We start from the raw sequence: 22,249 nt of genomic DNA, 5'->3' as shown, positions 1-22,249 counted from the left end.
GCATCCATCATACCTCCACGTCTGCATAGTTGATGGAGCAAAGCTAAGTACATGGCTTGTGTTGAGGAGAGAAGAAACAATCTAGCATCCATCATACCTCCACGTCTGCATAGTCGATGGAGCAAAGCTAAGTACATGTAATTTTAGACATATTCGAGGTTAAAGTTGACACTACCAAGACACTCACATGTCCAAAGCTCTGGTAGCGACTTGCGTAGTCAATTGACGTGTGCGTGTACTGGCCCTACTTTGGCTTGGATTACTAGAATATGAGGTGTCAGGTTTCGGATCCGGGTTCCAGCTCCCGAAGCCGTGGTTGTGCCGGTGCACATGCACGTGTGCATCTATGCTTTTATTATATTAAAGTCGGGAAGATGGTCGAGGCAGAAGCTCTCTGCGAAAGAATGGCGGAGGTGGCTCCATGGAGGCAGCTGCTGTCGAGCTCCTTGAAAGCCAATTCCCATCTGAAGCACTCCTCCTACTTTCAGCTGGTATTATTACTCGTCTTCCTGGTGGTTGCTGCAGCAGCCATGTTGCCATGTTCTCCTTTATTGTTAGTATTACGATTGAGACAGTACGTCTCGTGACGATGCAGGCAACTGTGAGGCCGGATGGAAGCCCTGCCAATCGGACGGTTGTCTTTAGGTAAGATGCTCGGTTAGAGCCTGTTTTTTACCCTGTCTATGAGGAGCCTGTGTATTCGCATATCGCAGGCGAGATGTATATACACGAGACCTTGATTATGGTAAAATACCTAAATGGCTCCCGCTCGCCTCCATCTTTGCAGAGGTTTTGTGGAAGGTACGGACATGGTCCAGTTTACAACTGACCATCGAAGCAAGAAGGTATTATACGGATAAATCTTTCTGCCATGGCACCCAAATGATACATTGCAACCGCAGCTCATCGATGCTCTATACTGATCGCCTGCAGATCGAGGATTTTCATCATAATCCCAGAGGCGAAGTATGTTTTTCCCCCCTTCTGCTTTGTGTGACTAAGTGCTCACCAGAAACTGAGGCTTAGTGTCTAGTGAATTGTAAATCCAGAAAAGAACTTGAAATACTCGGAGGATTATTTGATTTTAACGTTTTTGGGTGCTTCATTTATGGTATCGCAAAACACCTGCAAAATCTAGTACAAGTTTGGAGGTTTTTGTCTTGGCTTGGTAGCCGCTAGACACTACGTGTCTGTATCAACATCCTAGTCGTCTGTGTGACGTATCTTTTTCGATCTCAGATCCCAAACATATTTTTCCCAGGTCAGGTCCCACCTGGCTATTGTGTCTCTTTATATTAGAGGCCAGCTGTATGCCCATGATTGTTGTGACCATTGTATCTTTATTCATATTCTATAATGCAATTGAGCAAACATGGTTCTTTGTCTTTTAAAGGTACTCTTTCTTTTTTTTTTTGTTCAATGATGTTATGTTACTGTATGTCTTTTTTGTCATTCTGTCTGTCATTATTAAGTTGTGCATTCGGACTCCATCTAGACTCCATCTATTCCTATTAGTAGCCCTTGACTATTAAGACTTGGTGACTGAAATAATTGAAAAGCTGGCAATGACGTACAATGGCCCTTGAGGGCAATTCTGCTATGTTTGGCTGCATATGCAGAGCACTGGCCCATGGATGAGGTCCTGATGACTGTTATAGGAATCTAGTCTCCCCAATTTGGATTTGACAGGCAATAAGTATGATGGTCGTTCCTCTCCTCAGCCATGCAAACAACACATTTGGATACTCCCAAAGCCTCCCCCATCTCCCCACTCCCACCTTCATGGAAGGTGCATACATCTAAGCTAAAGTCTAGAAAGTCCAAGAAGGGGTTGAAGGGAGAAGCCCAAGTGGAAGCACGAGCAAGCTGAAGCAAGAGAGGTGTGAGCTATGGTGGATGGAGCAGGCGAGCAAGAGAGAGAGACTTAAGATGTGGGAACTCCAATAATCACAACGTGTGACTAACCTTCCCTTTATTCAAATGTTACTGAAAGAATAAAGAATGAAGTGACAGTGATGGGCACCTACCACCTGTAGTGTGCAGGTGCATGGGTGGCTAGGCACAGGCGCCTTTATCCCTCACAACCTTCCACTTAAATGCGAATGTGCCTTGTGCCACAAGACTGTGACAACTATTACCTTTTTGTTGATTTCTTTATTATATATTTTATTTGGTTTTTCTTTTTGGAAAAGTCCCTCTTGAAATCTAAACGCCTGAGTTGCATGGCCAATATGTGAAACAGACAGGAATGTCTAGTGAGTCAAGACTGGACAGTTAAGGTTCAGTATAAGTTTGGAAGAGACTGATGGCACTGTAGATTGACAAGCCTGGAAGAGACTTGTGAAAGTGTATATGGACAAGTGTGTTGAAGAACTAGCTTGGAAGAGACTAGTTCAAAGTGAAGATGGACAAATCTTCAAGAGATTAGTCCATGTGGGGTCATCAGTGGTAATTCACTTTCAGTTGAGCTACATTACAGATTTGGATGTAGCCATAGTCTGCAAAGATGGTCAAAAGACTAGTGGGGATGCAATGGAAGCAACTCCTAAAATTTAGGGAGTTACTATTTTTGGACCCCAGAATCTGTTCGCGTCATTATCTTCGTTTTTGTACGAGGATTAATTCTCTGGTCTGTGCCGTGGTCAAATTTTGAACCGAGGATGGAGAATTTTAGACCGAAAGGTTTAAACAGGAAAATTGTTACATGTATGCCATGTGTCACAATTTGGGCATAAATTCCCAAAAGAGAGAGAGAGGGCAGCACAAAAACGAGTTTCAATGCATGGGGGGTTCATTTGTGTGAAAGGGAGATGGATTGTTGCAGATGGAGAGCTCTTGAGAGCTGGTCTACCTTGTCTATGATGTATAGAGGGCTGAGCTTGCTTCCTACTCTCTCTCTCTCTCCCTGACAGTATGGTTATGCTGCAGAATCAAGGGCCTTTCTTTTGATTCAAGTATAGCTGTGTGGAATATGCTGTTTTTGCATGAGGCAAGAGCCTTTTTTTTTCCAGGAACAGGAGCAGTTGTTTGCTGTCCCAGCAGGGACAGGTGAGGGTGGTAACCTCACCAAGCAAGTGTCTAAAACAGCACTAAAACAGAATTGATTCTGGACAGTTCAGAGGGTATTTCAGAGCCCAATTGATGCCAGAATCAAGGGGCACTTGGCACAGATGATGCAGGACACTGTAGGGAACAATATGAGCTTAAAACAAGTGTCAGAACAGGTCTGAACCAGTAATTACAGTGGGCTGAATAGTATAGGAAACAGTAAGAGTTGTAAACAGGTTTCAGAACAGGTCTGAACCAGTAAATACAGCAGGCTGAAATGGTCAATTCTGCACTCCAACCAGAAGATTCAGACTTGGGCAGAGTTTCCCCTCCTGGTCGGCTTGTTTTGGGTGAGTAATTGTACTGTTATGCTGCCAAATTTCACCCAGAATAGGTGAAAGACAGCCCATTGTATTTTCCCTCTTTTTAAAAATAAAGAAATACCGCAAGGGGCGCCTAACTTAGGGGCCAACAGGGTGTCTGTGTTGCAATAGGAGCATTCTAGCTTCCTGTATTTCTTTTTGATTCTGTGTCTTTAAGTTCAGGTAAAGTGGGCGACTGTAAATTGGGTGAAAGCATTTATATATTTTGGTTGTACACTACCGCCCTTCCCAGTGAACAGGCCAGTTACACCTCGAGTGAAGAGGAAACAATAAAAAATTGACAAAGTACAATGTGTATTTAGAATATAATAGGATAAAGAATAGAGGTTATCTCATCCAGTCACGCAATAAGTCTCGTGGGAGAAATGCTAATGTGACATGTCGTCATTGTGGCAAGAAGGGTCACATATGCTCACATTGTCATGAGTTGCGCAATGAGAAGCGCAAAGAGAAGGGGAAATACAAAGTATAAGAAAAATTCTCTGATCGTAGCATTATGCCTGTGAAATCCAGTGTGAAAATCAAGGAGATAAATGCCATACAGATTGATGACTCCGATGGGGAGTACATACTTGCAGCTAGTTCTTGTAATGCTATGTCGTTGATCGAGGTTCGCTCTATGTATACGCAATGCTGGCTTTTGGATTCTGGTGTTTCATTTCATGTTACATCATGCCGTGAGTGGTTCCATTTCTACCGTAGTCTCTAGTTCAGTTCGCTTGGGTGATGACAGGTCACTTGCTATTGTTGGCATTGGGGATGTACGGTTGCAGTTCTTTACTGACAGTACTTTTCTGTTACAGGATGTACGTCATGTATCTTCACTTACACGTAGTCTTATGTCGGTAGGTCAGCTTAATGATGCTGGATTTCATGTTTCATTTGGAGATTTTGCCTAGAAGATCACTCGTAGTAGACTTGTGCTTGCTAGAGGTGCCAAAATTGGTAGCCTTAATCCTCTTGTAGTTGGTGGATCCTCTGTTGACCATGTTTTTTCAGTCAGTTTAATCCCACATGTATTTCTTTGGCATGTCTATTTGGGCCATATGTCCTTGAAGGGAATGAAAATGCTTTTTGGTTTGCAGTACTTACCGCTCCTTGACTATGCATATTTTGGTTCATGTGAGTATTGTCTTTATGGCAGATAGACTAGGGATATGCATAAGAAGTCTGGTAGGACACGCATGAGTGAGCCCCTGGCATTGGTACATTTGGATTTTTGTGGGCCCATGCCATGTTAGTCTATGGGTGGTGCAAAGTATTTTATGATGTTTATTAACGATTTTTCGTGTAAAGTCTGGACTTACCCCATTAAAGCTTAAGTCAGATGTCTTGGCTGTGTTTCAGAGATGGCTTGCATTGGTTGAAAACCAGACTAGGCATAGGCTGTGAAATGCCTTAGGACTGACAATAGGGGAGAATATGTGTCATGTGTCTTCTTTGAGCAGCTATGTGACGAGAGGGGTATTAAGCGTCAGTTGATCGCCCTCTATACTCCACCCTAGAATCGTTTGGTTGAGCAGATGAATAGAACTATCCAAGAGCGTGTATGCAGTGTGCTTAGCCATGCAGGCCTACCACAGGGCTTTTGGGCTGAGGCAGTAAGTACAACTGTCCATATCGTCAATAGATCATCTTTCAATGGTTTGGATTTTCATGTGTCCAAGGACAAGCAGACTAAGTTGGATCCTAATAGTTTCAAATGCATTTTCCTTGGCTATGGAGATGCAGGCGAGATAGGCTATTGTTTGTGGGATCCGCAAGCACGGAAAGTTATCTGCAGCCATGATGTAGTCTTCCATGAAGACAAGATACATAGGCAGCCTGAGAAGGTGGTAGAGATACATAGGGCTATATTCCAGGACGAGCCACGTGTTCTTGCACAGCCAGTCGGACCGTCTGCAGTAGCAGTTGGTACACATGGCTAAAGTGTTAGACAGGATGCTAGACATGCAGCAGGCCTGCAGTGAGACGGTCTATTAGAGTTAGACGTCCACCTAATTGATCTGAGCTCTCGATGCATTGTGTCTTGGTTAAAGATGTAGGAGAGTCTCTCACCTATGATGAGGCTATGCGCAAGGGTGACAATCACTCCTGGGAGAGGGCTATATAGTTTGAGATGGACTCCCTACATAATATGACTTGGAATTTAGTTGCATTGCCTAATGGCAAGAAGGCTTTGCCATGCAAATGGGTGTACAAGCTTAAAAGTACCCCTGGGCACTTCAAAAAGCCGGCTTATAAGGCAAGACTTGTTAAGGGTTTTAAATAGGAGCATGGAGTTGACTTTGATGAAATATTTTCTCCTGTGGTCAAGATGACCACCCTATGCTTGGTTTTGGTCTTAGTCATGCAGCTTCACTTGAACATGTATCAGATGGATGTCAAGACTGCATTCTTATATGGGGATTTGCATGATGAGATTTACATGGAGCAGCCTAAGGGCTTTGCAGAACCTGGCAGAGAGTGCCCAGTGTGCAAGTTGAAGAAAAGTCTTTATGGCTTAAAGTAAGCACCTAGGGAGTGGTTTTATAAGTTTGATGTCTTTATGTAGCCATAGAGCTACAACAAGAGTGCTATGGATCTGTGTCTTTACGCGAAGAAAGCTCGTGATGGCTCATTACTTATTTTGGTACTTTATGTGGATGATATGTTGATACCAGGGAAAGCTCATGATGAGCTGGATGCTCTCAAATCTCAGTTGAAGAAGAGCTTTGAGATGAAGGATTTGGGATAGGCCTCTCACATTCTTGGTATGTGCATTAAGCGCGACCGGTATCAGGGACTACTCTATCTCTCACAAAGGGAGTATATTCATAAAGTCATTGAGCATTTTCGCGTGCAGGACGTGAAGCCTATTGATTGTCCATTATCTTCTTATGTGAAGGTTTTATAGGCTGATTGTCCGCAGACAAATGAGCAGAGAGCCGAGATGGCCAAGATCTCTTATGCAACAGTCGTGGGCAGTTTGATGTATGCCATGATAGCCACTCGTCCATATATTGCCTTTGCAATTGGTGTTGTGGTACGCTATATGGCTACATCTGGCAAGAAACATTGGGATACCGTGAAGGGCATCATGAGATACCTGAAGGGCACAATAGATATGTGTATTTGCTATGGTAGCTAGGATACAAGCGTTGTGGGGTACACGGACTCTGATTATGCAGGACATGCAGATAGTAGGAAGTCCACTTCTGGCTATGTATTTACCTACGCTGGAGGTGCTGTCTCTTGGATGTCTAGGGTTTAGAAGTGTACGACTCTCTCTACCATTGAGATCGAGTATGTTGTAGCCACTAAGGCTTGCAAGGAGGCCATATGGTTGGCCCGTTTGGTTTATGACCTTGGGATTAATTCTATATCTACGCCGCATTCGGATTCTACGAGTGCTATTCAGCTAGCCAAGAATCTGGTATTCCATGCGAAGACAAAACACATTGAGGTGAGGTATCACTTTATACGTGGGGTCGTGGAGGACAAGTTTGTTGACCTTGTCAAGATCTCCACTGATGAAAATCTTGTAAATTTGTTAACGAAAAGCCTCCCTATTGAGTGCTTTGCCTTCCTCAGAAGATTGATGGGCGTTGGATGAGATGACGTTTTTTCTAATCCTGTTGTACATGTGTACATTGTATAGTCTTTTCTTTTTCTTTTCACTCCTCACTGCGGCAGATTTGCCTTTAAGTGGGAGGTTGTTGGGGATAAAGACGCCTCTGCCTAGCTGCCTATGTATTACTACACTGACAGTACTTGCCACTGCACACGGCAGGTGGCAGACGCCTGTCACTGTTACTTTATTCTTTAAAGAATATTCTTTTAGTGACAGTTTGAATAAAGGAAGGCTTGGTCACACATTGTGACTGTTGGAGTTCCCATTTGGTCTCTCTCTTTCTTGATCTTGCTCTTCTACCATAGCTCTTCCAAGCAAGCTTTGATCCTTCTCACCTTTCACTTTCCTGTATTGTCATATTCATGCGCTCAGCTATACCATTTTGGGGTGGGGTGGGGTGTACGAGGCGGTCAACTAAGGCTTAATATCCCTCTCATCACAAAATTGCTCAAAGACTTTAGAGTCATACTTATCCCCATTATCTGACCGTAGGTATTTCAGTTTATATCTAGATTAGTTCTCAACCAATGTAAGCCAACGTTGAAAGGTAGCCAAAACATTAGATTTCAGCTTTATGGGATATGCCCAGACCTTATGTAAGTAATCATCAATGAATGTGACTAAGTACTTCGTGTTTCCTAACAACTGACAAGGCATAGGTCTACAGACATCAGAATGAATAAAAGCCAAAGGCTTATCCATGTGCAAAGTGCCAAACTTCTTATGTGTATTATGTGTCTGCCTACCATACAAACAATGATCACATGACTCAAAACACTTAAAGTCAAGGGGCGGAAGATATTGCAAATGAGTAAGCATTTTCATTTCCTTTAAGGACATGTGCCCAAGGCAACGATGCCAAAGAGATACATGTGGAACTACAGCCATAGATAAGTCACAAAACATGGTCTACGGATCCATATACAACAAAGGGATATAAAGTGCCACACTTGGCACCATGTGCCAGAACAAGATTCCCATGGGTAACCTTACAAGAAGAATCCCCAAGTTTACAAAGTAACCCTGATCATCCGGTGTGCCAGTAGAAACAAGACTCTTCATGAGAGCGGGTGCATGTCAAACATTATCCGAAGTAAACATACTACCTAAACCAAATTGCAGCCAGATATCACAAATACCAACTATCTATAATGCTAAGTCATTCCCCAAACGGATAGATCCAATTATACTGTGATAGGAGTGGAACCACTCTCTATGAGGGGTCATATGAAAGGAAGCCATTGAATCCATCAACCAACATTTAGTAAAACTAGGTGATTCCTTAGTTAGTTGTGACTCATTCAAAGAAGGTACAAGTATGTAATCATCATCAGAGTCAGGTTGCTACACTACATTGATCTCTACGATCTTAACATTGGACTTAGTAGGAACAATGCTGCGATCATTAGGCTTGTCGTGCGCTTTTTCTTTTGTAATGTGTCCACCTGTTATCTTCAGGACATGTCTTAGCAATCCATCGAAAAGGATGTCTAGAAAGCTCCGCCCGGCACTCCCATGGAATATCACGGGGTTTGCGATCTAGGACTTTCCGTGTCTGCCACGTAGCGGAAGTATTCTAGCCGTTTCCACTTAGGACCGACCTGAATTAGGGTTTTTCCTATTGGTCATTTTCTAACAGCAAAACTAGCGTCGAACCCGAGCGAACTACTTTACGCGGATCGCCAGGTCAGAAGCGGATTCACGCTGCACTTGGTTCAAGGAGAATGGGAAACGAGAGGGATGCGAAGCTCAACCTCTTTGCCATAAAGCATAGTTCCATTCCGTTCCCCTAAAACAACGTAAATCGGTATGAGTTATAACTCTAGGTCAACACTCTTGTAGTTCGTGTTCTTTGAACGATCTTCCTGCTGTCCATCTTGATTGAGAAAAGTTTATGGCCAACTGGGACCACCCATCCGTAGGACAGACCTATGGCCACATCCACCGCACTTTCCTCAGGTTGTTTTAGTTATTTAATTACCTAACACATTTAGTTGGACATGTATCAATCAGCTTCCTTAATTAGCCCGTAAGGCACTGGTTCCTTCACGTAATCATAGCACTTGACATAGAAAAACAATGTCAAACAAGTTCCTTTTTAACAAGTTATCATATTTATCTTTAAAATACATAAAGTCTAGGCCGTAGGCTTATTCACAATCCGCTCGAAGGCTATCCAGCAATCCACAGGGATCACTAATCTAAGATTCCGCCCGTAGACTAGTATGCAAGCCTCGAGATCCAATCCCGAGTCACGTTAGCCTATTGTGCAGGGCACGGAAGGTGAGGGATTTACGGCCAGAGCCCCCCCTAGCATCCAAGTGTCCACCTGCTCCAAGTAGCGCTTAACGGAGAGACCTCTTGCGGCGGGTTCGGTCCACCTTTCCGGCGTTGTTAACAACCCCCTTGGATAGGGTCAGGCAGGCAGTCTGGGGTAACTGAAGCTGCCTCTCCCTTCAGGCCTTTAACCTGAAGCATTAGATATCCATTTATCCTTTAATTCATTGATCAAACAAAGCAAAACAGCGCTCTTAAATCTGTAACAAGCACAATCATTTCCATTGGTCGTTATTGTTGGCCAACTGCTAAGGAGTGAATCCTTCTTTTGAAATGCATCCAGCACTCGATCCGGGATTACTTCCGACTTGGCAAGATCCCCTATATCCTGGGTTAGGGCGTATTCTATTAACCTGACTTGATCAATACCTTTTCCAATTTATTGGCTTGTCCTTTGCTTCCAAGTAATTATCTTTACCCCAGAAAGATATTATATTAGGACGATTATTCATCCTCTTGCAAGATAACTTGCGTAAGAATCTGCCAATCTCATTCCGAGGAATTGGCCATTCCCTTGTGATCAAATCACAAGATGATCATGTGACTCTACCACTTGTTGCACAAGTGTTGCATCAACTGTGGGACTATTTACCCATCGAATGGAGTCACGAAATAGTTTGTTCCTGATGGTGTTAGGCCGACTTGTCAGTCCTAGGGTTTCGAGTTTCATCTTTTTAGCGAGAGATTCATAGGAAAACCCTAGATCACTTCTCGTAAGTAGGTCCTACTGTCCCTATATTCCGTGAATGTGGGCAAGTATTTAGGGTATAGGAGTTTCAGTTTTTGGCAATGCGTGCGACTAGGTAAATGTCTTCATTGGGCTAACCCTAGTCAGTTCCTTGGGATACGTCGCATTGAATTAACCCTTTTCTAAATGAGTACTCCGCAGATTTTAGGTGTTTAGGTTTATGCCAATTTAACCTGTCTATTCTTGAAGATAATTACGCTATCATTTCCATAACCACATGACTTATTATCTACGCGTAAGTTGATTTTCAAATCCTAACTTTTCGGTTTAAGATCAAGCATAGGCTAGGTTATAGCCTAATTCCGATTAATCATCCTATAACTTGGGAACAAGGTTCATGCTAAAACATGCAGCCTTTTCTAATAATTATGCAGTCGAAAAAATGATATTTATACAAATTTATCCAACTTAAGAATCATTTCATGCCTTGCAATTTCCTATGGATTATTAGCACTTTTCATAATGACTCATTGCGAAGAAGATATGTCCTAATAATGCGACATGCAATTTATGCTCCCATGCCTAAATGAAGTATACTATTTTAATTCCGTTTTGTAAAAATGGACATTAATCTAATTTTAATTCATTGCAATGCATAAAAACTATTTGCTAGAAATGCATTTATGCTCCCTTTATTTTGTTCGTTTTACAAAAAAAATACTAATGACCGAACTTGTCCGTCGTAAGCTAATTCTTTTAAATTAACCAAAGTATTTAAGACGGAAAATGCATCCTATCTCCAAAAATCATCCACACACGATTGAATTATAACAACATAAAATAAAAATTAGGAAGGAAAACCTGGACTTGTGGTGAGATGTCCACGTGGATGCTAGGAGACGATCCTCTTGCGGTTGCGCCTTGGGCTTTCTTAGGAGCCATCACGAATGCGGCCTTTGCATCTTGGATGCAGATTTATGACCTTGGCCGTCTCCTTTTGCACGCGTAGCTCCCCTTTGTGACAGCTTGCACCGTCTTTCGAAAACGGTTTTTGTAGAAGGTTTCCTCGAAAAGGCCTTTAGATCCGGGGAGGGGGTTTAAAGTCCTTTGAAGGTAAGGCTTATTAAAGCCACGGAAATGGGCTTTTTCATTTGATCCAGGGGGTAGTTTTTAGGATGCCCTAGGTGTGAAAAATGAAGGGGAAAAAAAAGGGGGAAAAAGGAAGGGGTGTATAACCTTGAAGAGGGGGTTTTAGGTGGGGGGGGGGAAAAAAAGGCTTAGAAGAGGCACATGAAGGGCTTTGGATTCTCGGGGGCAAGGGTAAACCCATGAGGAGGGTTTTTAAATCCCGGGTAGGGGGATTCACTTTGAAAGGCCTTTTGAAGACCCACAAAACAAAGGGGGAGAAATGTGTAGAAGACCCTTTTGAATATATAGGGGATCGTGTGTGGGGAAAAAAAAGGGGTTTAAAGAGGCCTTAGGAGGGGATCTCGTGTGTGGGGGAAAAAGGGCTTAAAAGAGGTCACATGAAGGGATTTTGTATGGGGGAAAAAGAGCTTTATCGCGCCCACATGAACAAGAGCCTAGAAGGGCAATTTAGGGGGGGGGGGGGGAGGTGTAATATAAAGGCTTAAATAGGCCACATGAAGGGGGGCTTATTAAGGGCTTTAGAAGCTTCCCCAAGAAGCTTCTAAAGCTTCTAGGGACCACGTGGGAGGGAGGAAATAACGGATCAACGGCGGTGCGCCGAACGGACCGGGCGGACTGCGACAGCAGATGGCGATGTGGTGGAGGGCAGATGTCGGTGTGACGATTGGCAGCGACGACTTTCCTTCTCCCTCTCAGCCAGCGGAGCGGCACGGTGATTGTCCTCTCCTCCTCTCTTCAACGGTGGCGTTTGTGCAGGGCGGCTCCTCCTATCTCTCCCTCACGACCACACAGCAACAGCATCTCCACTCTTTTCCTCTCGATGGCAGAGTATCCTCTCAGCCTGCACCCTCTCTAGCCTCTCCCAGCTCGTGGCACGAATTAAATAGGTGAGGGGAGGGGATCCTCCCTCCCCCATGCGTCGATACGTATGGATTTTCCCTCCTGGAAGCTCCAGCAAGGAGCTTAGTGGCCTTGCTAAACCCTTCTCCTCCAGCACGACAGTCGGCTGGAGGAGAGAGGGATAATAATTTTTTTTTGCCATAATTCAAATTATTATCCTCACAACTTATCCTTTTGGCCTCGCCTTCTAGAGACGGTTTATGCTTATTTCTAGGAAAGTTGGAATATTACATTCTCTTCCCCTTTGAGCAATCGAGATGTCCTCATCTCGAGATAAACTGGGGATATTGATGGTTGAGAGAGCTTTCGTTTATCTAAGTGGCATCCTCCTCGGGATAATCTTTTCACTGGACGAGGCATTCTCTCAAGGTTCTGGATCTCAGTTGTCTCTCCCTAACATCTAAGATCTTGTCGGGCCTTAGTTCAAGGACTCCTTGACTAGGCATTACAACTTGTTGGTCATCAAGTACATGGGTAGGATTAGATATGGAATACATTATGAACCTTTAGGTTCTCAGGGAGTTGCAGTCTATAAGCATTAGGTCCTAGGCACTTGAGGATCTTGTATGGTCCACAATACCTTGGACTTAGCTTCTTGCAATCTCCTAAGGATAGGGAACTCTTCTTTGGGCGTACGCGAATGAAGACCATGTCTCCTTCTTCAAAGACTCTATCTTGACGCTTCAAATCCGCGTATGCCTTTTGTCTATCCTTGGCAGCTTGGATGTCCTGTCTTATTGACTTTATTTGATCATCCATCTCTTCCAACATCTGCCTTGAAGCTTCAACCCTCAAGGTTGGATTTGAGACGTTTAGGGGACTTCGACAGTCATGGCCATACAATGCTTGAAAAGGGGTCATCTGAATGCTTTGTTGGTAAGAAGCATTGTAGGCAAACTCAACCAAAGGCAAATATTGAATCTACCTTTTTGGCTCACGACAGCAGTGTGCCCTAAGCATATCCTTGATGACTTGATTGACTCGCTCTATTTGGCCATCCGTTTGGGGATGGTAAGCTGTGCTAAAGCAGAGTTGAGTCCCAATGGCTTCAAAGATAGCTCTCCAGAAGTGTGATGTGAAGAGAGAATCACGATCACTAATGATTCTTATGGGTAGCCCATGTAGCTTGAATATCTCTTTGATAAACAACCTTGCAATGTCTGAGGCTTTATAGTTTGTCTTTACTGGAATAAGGTGTGAAACCTTGGTAAGCATGTCAACCACAACCATGATGGAGTTGTATCCCCCCTGAACTTGGGGTAGGCCAACAATAAAATCCATACTGATGAATTTTCATTTCATTTGGAGAATGTCAAGCGGTTGCAGCTTCCTTGGCATTTTGACATGTTCAACTTTGATACGTTGACAAGACAGACACTCGGTGACATATTTGAGAATGTCACCTTTAAGCCTCTCCCAATGGTAGCTCTTCCTAACCGCATTGAGAGTCTTGGCATAGCCAGGATGTCCTGAGAAAGGGGAATCATGAGCTTCCCATAATATCTTCTGCTTAAGTGACTGGCTTGTCGGTATACATAGCCTCGTTCTATAGTAGACAAGTCCACTATTAATAGAGAATTCATGATACTTAGCTTGCAACTTTTGATCCTGATCCTTGATAGAGATCTCCCTTAGCATCTTTTGATAGGCTGGGTCATGGCATACTTTTTCTCTAGCTAACTCAAGTATTGGATTGTTTGGCATAGATACTTTTGTAGCTAGAGATCTAGCCGTTGATGGATTTTGTAAGATTAGAGAATTAAGGAATGCCTTGCGACTGAGTGCATCGGTAACTACATTCTCTTTTCGTGGTCGGTACTTGATTTCAAAGTCATACTCCTCCAGCACTTTAATCCACCGACGTTGTCTCATGTTGAGCTCGTTCTGGGTAAAGATCCACTTGAGACTCTTATGATCAGTCACTAGAGTAAACTTGTTACCCAACAGGTAGTGTCTCCAAAGCTTTAGAGCATGGATGACAGCTAACAATTCCAAATCATGGGTAACATAATTCTTCTCATGACTCTTCAGCTTCCTTGAAGAGTATGCTACAAGATGACTTTCCTGCATGAGCACACATCCTAAGGCAAGTGTGCTAGCATCAGTTACTACCTCGAATTCCTTATTGAGGTTTGGAAGTTTTAGGATAGGTGCTGATACCAAACTTTGCTTTAATCTGTCGAAGCTAGTTTGTTTGGGAGTTGACCATGCAATGGATGTTTGCTTCTTCAGTAAGTCCGTCAGAGGCATTACAATCAAAGCATAGTTTTTGATGAAGACTCTACACCATCCTGTCAATCCCAGAAAGCTGCGTATTTCTTTGACAGTTGTTGGTATTGGACATTCTAGCACATCTCTAGCTGGATCCATTGAGATTCCTTCCACTGATACAATGAATCCCAGATATTCAATCTGACGCTTGAAGAATGCACACTTCTTCATCTTAGCTTACAGCTTATGTGACCTCATTGTCTAAAGGATAATCCGAAATTGGGATTCGTGATCTTCTTTCTGTTTAGAATAGACTAAAGTGTCGTTGAAGAAGACAAGCACGAAATCATCAAGATATGGCCTAAAGATATCCTGCATTAACCTGTTGAAGGTGGCAGGCACATTTGTAAGCCCGAATGACATAACTAGTAACTCAAAGTGTCCATATCTTGTATTGAAGGCTGTCTTTGGGATATCTTTTTTCTTGATCCTTATCTGATAGTAACCAGACCTGAGATCAATCTTGGAATGTCACGGGGTTTGCGATCTAGGTCTTTCCGAGTCTGCCACGAAGCGCAAGTATTCCGGCCGTTTCCACTTAGGATCGACTTGAATCAGGGTTTCCCTAACGGTCAAGTTCCTTGGAGGTAACTAGCCTCGAGCCCCATACGAACTACTTTATGCAGAAACATCAGGGTGGAAGTGGATTTATACTGCACTTGGTTCAAGGAAAATGGAAAATGAGAGGAATGCAAAGCTCGATCTCTCTGCCCATAAGGCATAGTCCCATTCCGTTCCCCTAAAACAATATAAATCGGGTCTCTAGCTTTCTAGATTCTAGGTCAGCGTTACCTTGCTGTCAATTTCGTTGAGAAAGGTTCCCAGTCAACCGGGACCATCCTTCCATAGGAAGAACCCATGGTCACATCCACCGCACTTTCCTCGGGTTGCCTTAGTTGTCTAATTACCTACTACGTTTAGTTTGACAAGCAAAAACAGCTTCCTTAATTAGCCAATTAATCACCAGTTCTTTCACGTAACTCAAGCACTGACATAGAAAAACAATGTCAAGCAAGTTCCTTTTCAACATTTGATCTTTATTTATCAGTCTTTGGAATACATCATATAATCTAGTTCGAAGGCTATTTCATAATCCGCCTGAAGGCAATTTCATAATCTGCCCGAAGGCTAATCCATAATCCGCCCGAAGGCAATTCCAGCAATCCTCAGGGATCGCTATTCTAAGTTTCCACCCGTAGACTAGTATGCGGACCTCGAGATCCCATCTCGAGTCACGTCGGTCTCTTGTGCAGGATGCGGAGGCAAGGGATTTACGGCCAGAGCCCCCCCTGGCACCCAAGCGTCCTCTTGCTCCAAGTAGCACCCACGGAGAGACCTCTCGCGGCGGGTTTGGTCCACGTACCCGACGCAGCTAACAACCCCCTTGGATAGGGTCAGGCAGACAGTCGGGGGTAACTGATGCTGCCTCTCCCTCCAGGCCTTTAACCTGAAGCATTAATTATTTTTCTAGCTTTAGTTCCTTGAGCAAAGAAGTACAAACAGTGCTCCTAACTGTACAAACACAATCAATCCAGTGGTCCTTTGTACGGCCAACTGCTAAGGTGTGAATCCTTCTATCCGAATGCACCCAGCATTTGATCCTGGATCCATTGTGACTTGGCAAGATCCCAAGGGTTTCGTAAGCTGTGTTGCTAGTTTACCCTCTTTCCTTGGGTTAGGGTTTATACCTTGTTACCCCAAATTAACAAACACCTTATGTTTTTTTATATTAAGGTTAATAAATCCTGGATAACCCCGTTGTCCTCACTTGATTGGTCAATTGCTTGATAGGCAAATCATAACTCCCCTAACTTGGCAAATCAGCCCAAGGAAGGGTGATGTAGCAGGATGACTACTCACCCTCTTGCAAATTAGACTTGTACTTAGGTCTTGCCAACCTTGTACTAAGGAGTGGTAATGCTATTTTGTAGATTTGACACCAAACCATGCGACGTTGCAACTTGTTGTACAAGACAAGTGTCGCACCTATCTTGCGGGATCATTTCTCCCATCGCACAATATTTCTTGGTCAAGAATACCTTTGGTCAAGATGTAGGGTTTGGGAGTCCTCTAGACCCAACCCAACCCTAACCCTACTAGGCCGATGACGCTTTGGTCCTAGGGTTCCTAAATCCATACGGAGGTCTAGTATTTGGGTAATTGATCCTTAGGGTATGAACCCTAGATCGTTCTTGCATAGGTGTTTAGGTAACCCTAACATTCTGTGAATATGGGTAGGACCTTTGAGGTCGGAAATATTAAGTCGGTTTCTCAAGTGTGATACTAGGCAGAATTTCATCGCGGCTTAGCTCTACCTAGCGCATTGAGGTGATTATCATTTGAGTTACACCATTACAAGCGATTTACCTAATTGGTCTAATTGTCTTGCGACAATACTTTTCCTAAAAGATGTAAATAATTACAAGATATAACATTCCATGCAAATATGCGATTCATAGACTTTTTATTCTATGCAGTTATAAGTTCTACAATGATCGTTACTTTTCCTTGCCTAAACTATAATGATTGACAATTTAGAACTAACTCATATAAACCCTTGACAATTTAGAACTAACTCATATAATGATTGATAATTTAGAACTAACTAGCTCAAGAACTCCTTGGCTAGGCATTACAACTTGTTGATCATCAAGCACATGACTAGGGTTAGGCATATACTTTTTTAGTAGACTGATATGGAATACATTATGAACTTTTAGGTTCTCAGGGAGTTGAAGTCTGTAAGCATTAGGCCCTAGGCACTTGAGAATCTTGTAGGGTCCACAATACCTTGGACTTATTGCATTCACCCAAGGATAGGGAACTTTTCTTTGGGCATACGCGAATGAAGACCATATCACCTTCAGAGAAGGATCTATCTTGACGATTCAGGTCCGCGTAAGCTTTTTGTCTGTCCTTGGCAGCTTGGATGTCCTGTCTTATTGACTTGATTTGGTCATCCATGTCTTCTAGCATCTGCTTTGAGGCTTCAGCTCTCAAGGTTGGATCCGAAAAGCTCAAAGGACTACGACAATCGTGCCCATACAATGCTTGAAAAGGGGTCATCTAAATACTTTGTTGGTAAGAAGCATTGTAGGCAAACTCAATCAGTGGCAAATATTGAATCCACTTTTTGGGTTCACGGCTGCAGTGTGCCCTTAGCATATCCTCAATGACTTGGTTGACTCGCTCCGTTTGACCATCGGTTTGGAGATGGTAAGCTGTACTAAAACAGAGTTGAGTCTCTATGGCCTCGAAGATAGCCCTCTAGAAGTGTGATGTGAAGAGAGAGTCAGGATCACTAATGATTCTTCTGGGTAACCCATGCAGTTTGAATATCTCCTTGATGAATAACCTTGCAATGTCTGAGGCTTTATAGTTTGTCTTAACAAGGATAAGATGTGCAACCTTGGTGAGCATATCTACTACAACCATAATGGAGTTGTATCCTCCCTGAACTTGGGGCAAGCCAACAACAAATTCCATACTAATGAATTCCCATTTCATTTGGGGAATGTCAAGTGGTTGCAATTTCCGTGGCATTTTGACATGTTCAGCCTTAATGCGCTGACAAGACAAACATTCCGTGACATATTTGAGAACGTCACCTTTAATCCTCTCCCAATAATAGCTCTTTCTGACTGCATTGAGGGTCTTGGCATAGCCAAGATGTCCTGAGAAAGGGGAGTCATGAGCTTCCCAAAGTATCTTCTGCTTGAGTGATTGGCTTGCCGGTATATATAATCTTGTCCTATAGTAGACAAGTCCACTATTGATAGAGAATTCTTGATACTTTGATTGTAACTTCGGGTCTTGATTCTCGATAGGGATCTCCCTTAGCAATTTTTGATAGGTTGGATCATGGCATGCCTCTTCTTTAGCTAGCTCAAGAATTGGGTTGTTTGGTATGGATACTTTTGTGGCTAGAGATTTGGCTGTTGATGGATTTTGCAAGATTAGAGAATTCAGAAATGCCTTGCGACTGAGTGCATCGGCAACTACATTCTTCTTTCCAGGCCGGTACTTCATCTCAAAATCATATTCCTCTAGCACTTCAATCCATCGACGTTGCCTCATATTGAGCTCATTCTGGGTAAAAATCCATTTAAGACTTTTATGATTCGTCACTAGGGTAAACTTGTTACCTAGCAAGCAGTGTCTCCAAAGCTTGAGAGCATGGATGACAGCCAACAGCTCCAGATCATGGGTAGTATAATTCCTCTCATGGCTCTTCAGTTTTCTTGAAGAGTATGTTACAGGATGACCTTCTTGCATAAGCACACATCCTAAGGCGAGTGTGCTAGCATCAGTTATTACTTCAAACTCTTTACTGAGATCCGAAAGTTTCAGGATGGTTGCTGATACCAAGCTTGCTTTAGTTTGTCAAAGCTCTACTGTTCAGCAGGTGACCATACAATTGATACTTGCTTCTTCAGTAGATCCGTTAGAGGTACTGCAATCAAGGCATAGTTTTTGATAAAGACCATGTACCATCCTCTTGTCAATCCAAGAAAACTACGTATTTCTTTGACAGTTGTTAGCGTTGGCCACTCCAGAACGTCCCTGACCTTGGCCGGGTCTACTGAAATTCCTTCCCCAGATACAATGAATCCCAGATATTCAATCTGTCGCTTGAAAAATGCATACTTCTTCTTCTTGGCATAAAGCTTGTGTGCCCTCATTGTTTCAAGAACAATGCGAAGCTGGGGTTCATGATCTTCTTCCTGCTTGGAGTAGACTAGGGTATTGTCAAAGAAGACGAGTACGAAGTCATTAAGATAGGGCCTAAAGATATCCTGCATTAACCTGTTGAAGGTAGCAGGAGCATTTGTCAGCCTGAATGACATGACTAGGATTCAAAGTGCCCATATCTTGTGCTGAATGCCGTCTTTGGGATATCTTCTTCCTTGATCCTTATCTGATAATATCCAAACCTGAGATCAATCTTGGAGAAGATCTTCGCACCTTGAAGACGGTTAAGAAGTTCATCTATTCTTGGAATAGGATATTTGTTCTTAGTGGTTGATTGATTCAACCCTCTGTAGTCAATACATAGCCGAAGCGTTCCATCTTTCTTCTTCTGGAATAGCACTGGAGCTCCCCATGGCGAACTGCTAGGACGGATGTAGCCTTGGTCTAACAGTTACTTAAGTTTCTCCTTCAGCTCAATCGCTTCCGGGATGGACATTCTATATGGCCTCTTTGCAATTGGTGCAACTCCTGGCGCTAGCTTGATTTCGTGATCGACTTCCCTTTGAGGAGGAAGCTCTGTTAGCTCTTCAGGAAATACGTCTACGTACTCCTTTAGCCATGAAGGTTCTTCCCTAGACTCCTGATTCTGATCTAGCTTATTTAGCTTAATCAAATAGACAGGTAGCCCCTTTCTAACTCCTTTTAATATCCAAGATGCTTTGGCCAATTGAATTTTTGGCTTACCAGCCTCTCCTTGAGTTGTGACCAATTCCCTTTTAAAGTTTCGAAAGGAAACTTGGCCCTTTCCACAGTGCATGTGGACGTCATTGGGTATTAGCCAATCCATTCCGAGCAAACACTCGTGGACATCTAGGTTCATAACCCTGAATCTGACCGAAGTCGACTTTCCTTCCAGAAGGAATTTCACCTTAGCAGTTTGCCTGGTACAAGTGACCTCACGACCATTTGCTAATTCCACAAGTAAGGTAGGTGCATCTATTGTGGCTATTCCTAATCTTTTTGCACAGGCTGATGAAATGAAGAAATGCGTACTGCCACAATCAATCAAGTTTTTGAAGCTTTTACCTTGATAATTCGATGGTGTTTGAATCACCAAGAACTGGCGATTCGGGCCTTTCTTGTGAAGAGCGGCATGAATTGTTGCCCTCTCAAAGTTAGCTTCCATGGTTGGGTCTTCTTCATCACACAGCTCCTTGTTGGCAACACTGGAGGTTTTCCCTTTGGCTATGATGGCGGCTCCTTGGCCACGAACGGTTCATTGGGATGGCCCTTGACGTTGTCCTTTGTTAAGCTTGGGACACTGCCTTTTAAAGTGATTGGGCTCATTGCAATGGAAGCAACGGAGATTGTGGCCATTACCTTGGGTAGGAACGAAGTTATTGACAGTGTTGGTCCTAGCTTTCTTCCTTTGTCCTTGACTTTGGCCTTGCACTCTCTTAGCTTGAGACCTGTACACTCTCTTGTTCTGATCCTTATAAGACCAAGTCCTGTTATTCCTTGGCTTGGTTTGCACCTCTTGTATTATGGGTGCAGCTCGAATGAGTGCGTCCTGAAGATCTGTCGGGTGCATTGATTGGAGGTGGGTGTTTATAGGTGGGTTTAATCCGGCACAAAACTTTGACACCTGTTGTGTCATGTCCATTTGTGGCGCGTACTTCAAAAGAGAGACGAACTTTGAATAGTATGCATTAAGAGATAGTCCAAGCTGCTTTAGTTCATAGAACTCGTTCATCTTCTGCGTGCGGTAGGCAGGTGGTAGATATCTCCCTCGCACAGCACTTTTAAGCTTCTCCTAAGTAATTGACCCTTTTGAGATTCCTTGGTCTCTGCACCATTGCTTCCACCAAAGTCTTGCTTCGCCGCGAAGCTTCAGTTTGGCGAGCATCGCTTGGTTAGCGGGTGCAGTACCTGCTGCTTCGAAGTAATCCTCCATGGATTTGATCCAGATCTCGGCATCAGTTTGGACGGTCCTCCCTTTGCCATCGAATTTTGGTGGCTTGATTTGCTTGAGAAGGAACTTCTTCTCTTGAATCACAGTCGTACTTGGTGTAGGGGTTGGACTGGGAATCTGCACTTGAGGTTGTGTCTAGGGAATAAGATTCTTTACGTTAAAAACTTGCTAAGTGTTTCTCACGTTACATTAACATGCCCAGTTCAGCTTTTAGCCAAATGACCTAATCACTTAACTCCTTTACCAACATTTACAGCCAAGACAGATAGTAATAAAAAAGTCTATTTCATTTTCTATGGCCATAGCCCTTTCGAGTACAATTATTTTGGGAAGGTAGAGCAAGCTGATATATCAATTTGGGGAGAATAAAATTGTGTTACATTCAGCTACGAGAACTGAGTAATAATATGGATTGGGGTCATGGATTTTTCAGGAATCAATAGGTCATACGAAGCTTAGGATATCCTTTCCTTTGGTACCCGTTCTTCTCATAACGTCCCAACACCTTGATTCTATCAGCAGGGATTATTCGAGTCACTTTCTCGTACACATACTTGTTCTGCTTAATCTTTCGATCGTCGACATATAGGGTTGCGTTTGGGTGAGCCTCAACAAAGATGTACAGCTTCACGATCTTTAAGTCCTCCATCCACTTGATTCTCTTCAAGTTGGTTCGAAGGTACGCAAGTTGGTGGGCAGCTATGTAATAAATTCCTGAATCACCCATCCATCTCTGTTCCACGTACAGGGGTGAAGGATTGTAGATGCGGTCTAGGATATTCATCATACCTAGCCTCCGTCGATAATCCGAAGCACGCATTGCAGTCATAAACATAACTTGGAACACTAAGAATTTGTTCCATGCTTCGCGACTCTGCAGGCCATTGATAAGTAAGTAAGGAAATGTTCTTAATAGCAACATTTGCTCTACTTCTCCTCATTAAGTTTCCTTGTAAATATTAGATCTCGTTGGTTCGCTCTGATACCAACTGTAACGTGTCCACCTGTCCGCTTGTAGGATACGTCTTAGCAGTCTATCCGGAAGGGAGTCCAGAAAGCGTCGCCCGGCCCTCCCATGGAATGTCACGGGGTTTGCGATCTACGTCTTCCCGAGTCTACCACGAAGTGGAAGCATTCTGGCCGTTCCCACTTAGGATCGACCTGGATCAGGGTTTCCCTAATGGTCAAGTTCCTCG

The 22,249-nt window shown here is 43.3% G+C and overlaps 1 protein-coding gene across 4 annotated transcripts in view; it reads left to right on the top strand.

Moving 5' to 3' along the window:
* The first annotated feature begins 280 nt into the window (after nucleotides 1-280).
* Nucleotides 281-22,249, top strand: part of LOC148019744 (Pyridoxamine 5'-phosphate oxidase family protein) — a 40,046-nt gene continuing 18,077 nt past the window's right edge. For 2 of the 4 annotated variants that reach the window (XM_087699885.1, XM_087699884.1), the window contains exons 1-4: nucleotides 281-491; nucleotides 596-645; nucleotides 788-845; nucleotides 934-966. In XM_087699885.1, coding sequence (XP_087556011.1) covers nucleotides 375-491; nucleotides 596-645; nucleotides 788-845; nucleotides 934-966 — 258 coding nt within the window. In that variant the 5' untranslated portion in view covers nucleotides 281-374. The remainder of the gene's footprint in view (nucleotides 492-595; nucleotides 646-787; nucleotides 846-933; nucleotides 967-22,249) is intronic. The other 2 variants (XM_087699887.1, XM_087699886.1) reach the window with 2 other exon arrangements.

The sequence above is a fragment of the Lygodium microphyllum genome, chromosome 19, assembly GCF_053477565.2.
Source record: "Lygodium microphyllum isolate KBCC chromosome 19, Lygodium_microphyllum_v1.1.10, whole genome shotgun sequence".
Classification (NCBI taxonomy): domain Eukaryota; kingdom Viridiplantae; phylum Streptophyta; class Polypodiopsida; order Schizaeales; family Lygodiaceae; genus Lygodium; species Lygodium microphyllum.
The sequence above is the reverse complement of the archived record's forward strand: the minus strand, read 5'-3'. Positions and strand labels throughout refer to the sequence as shown.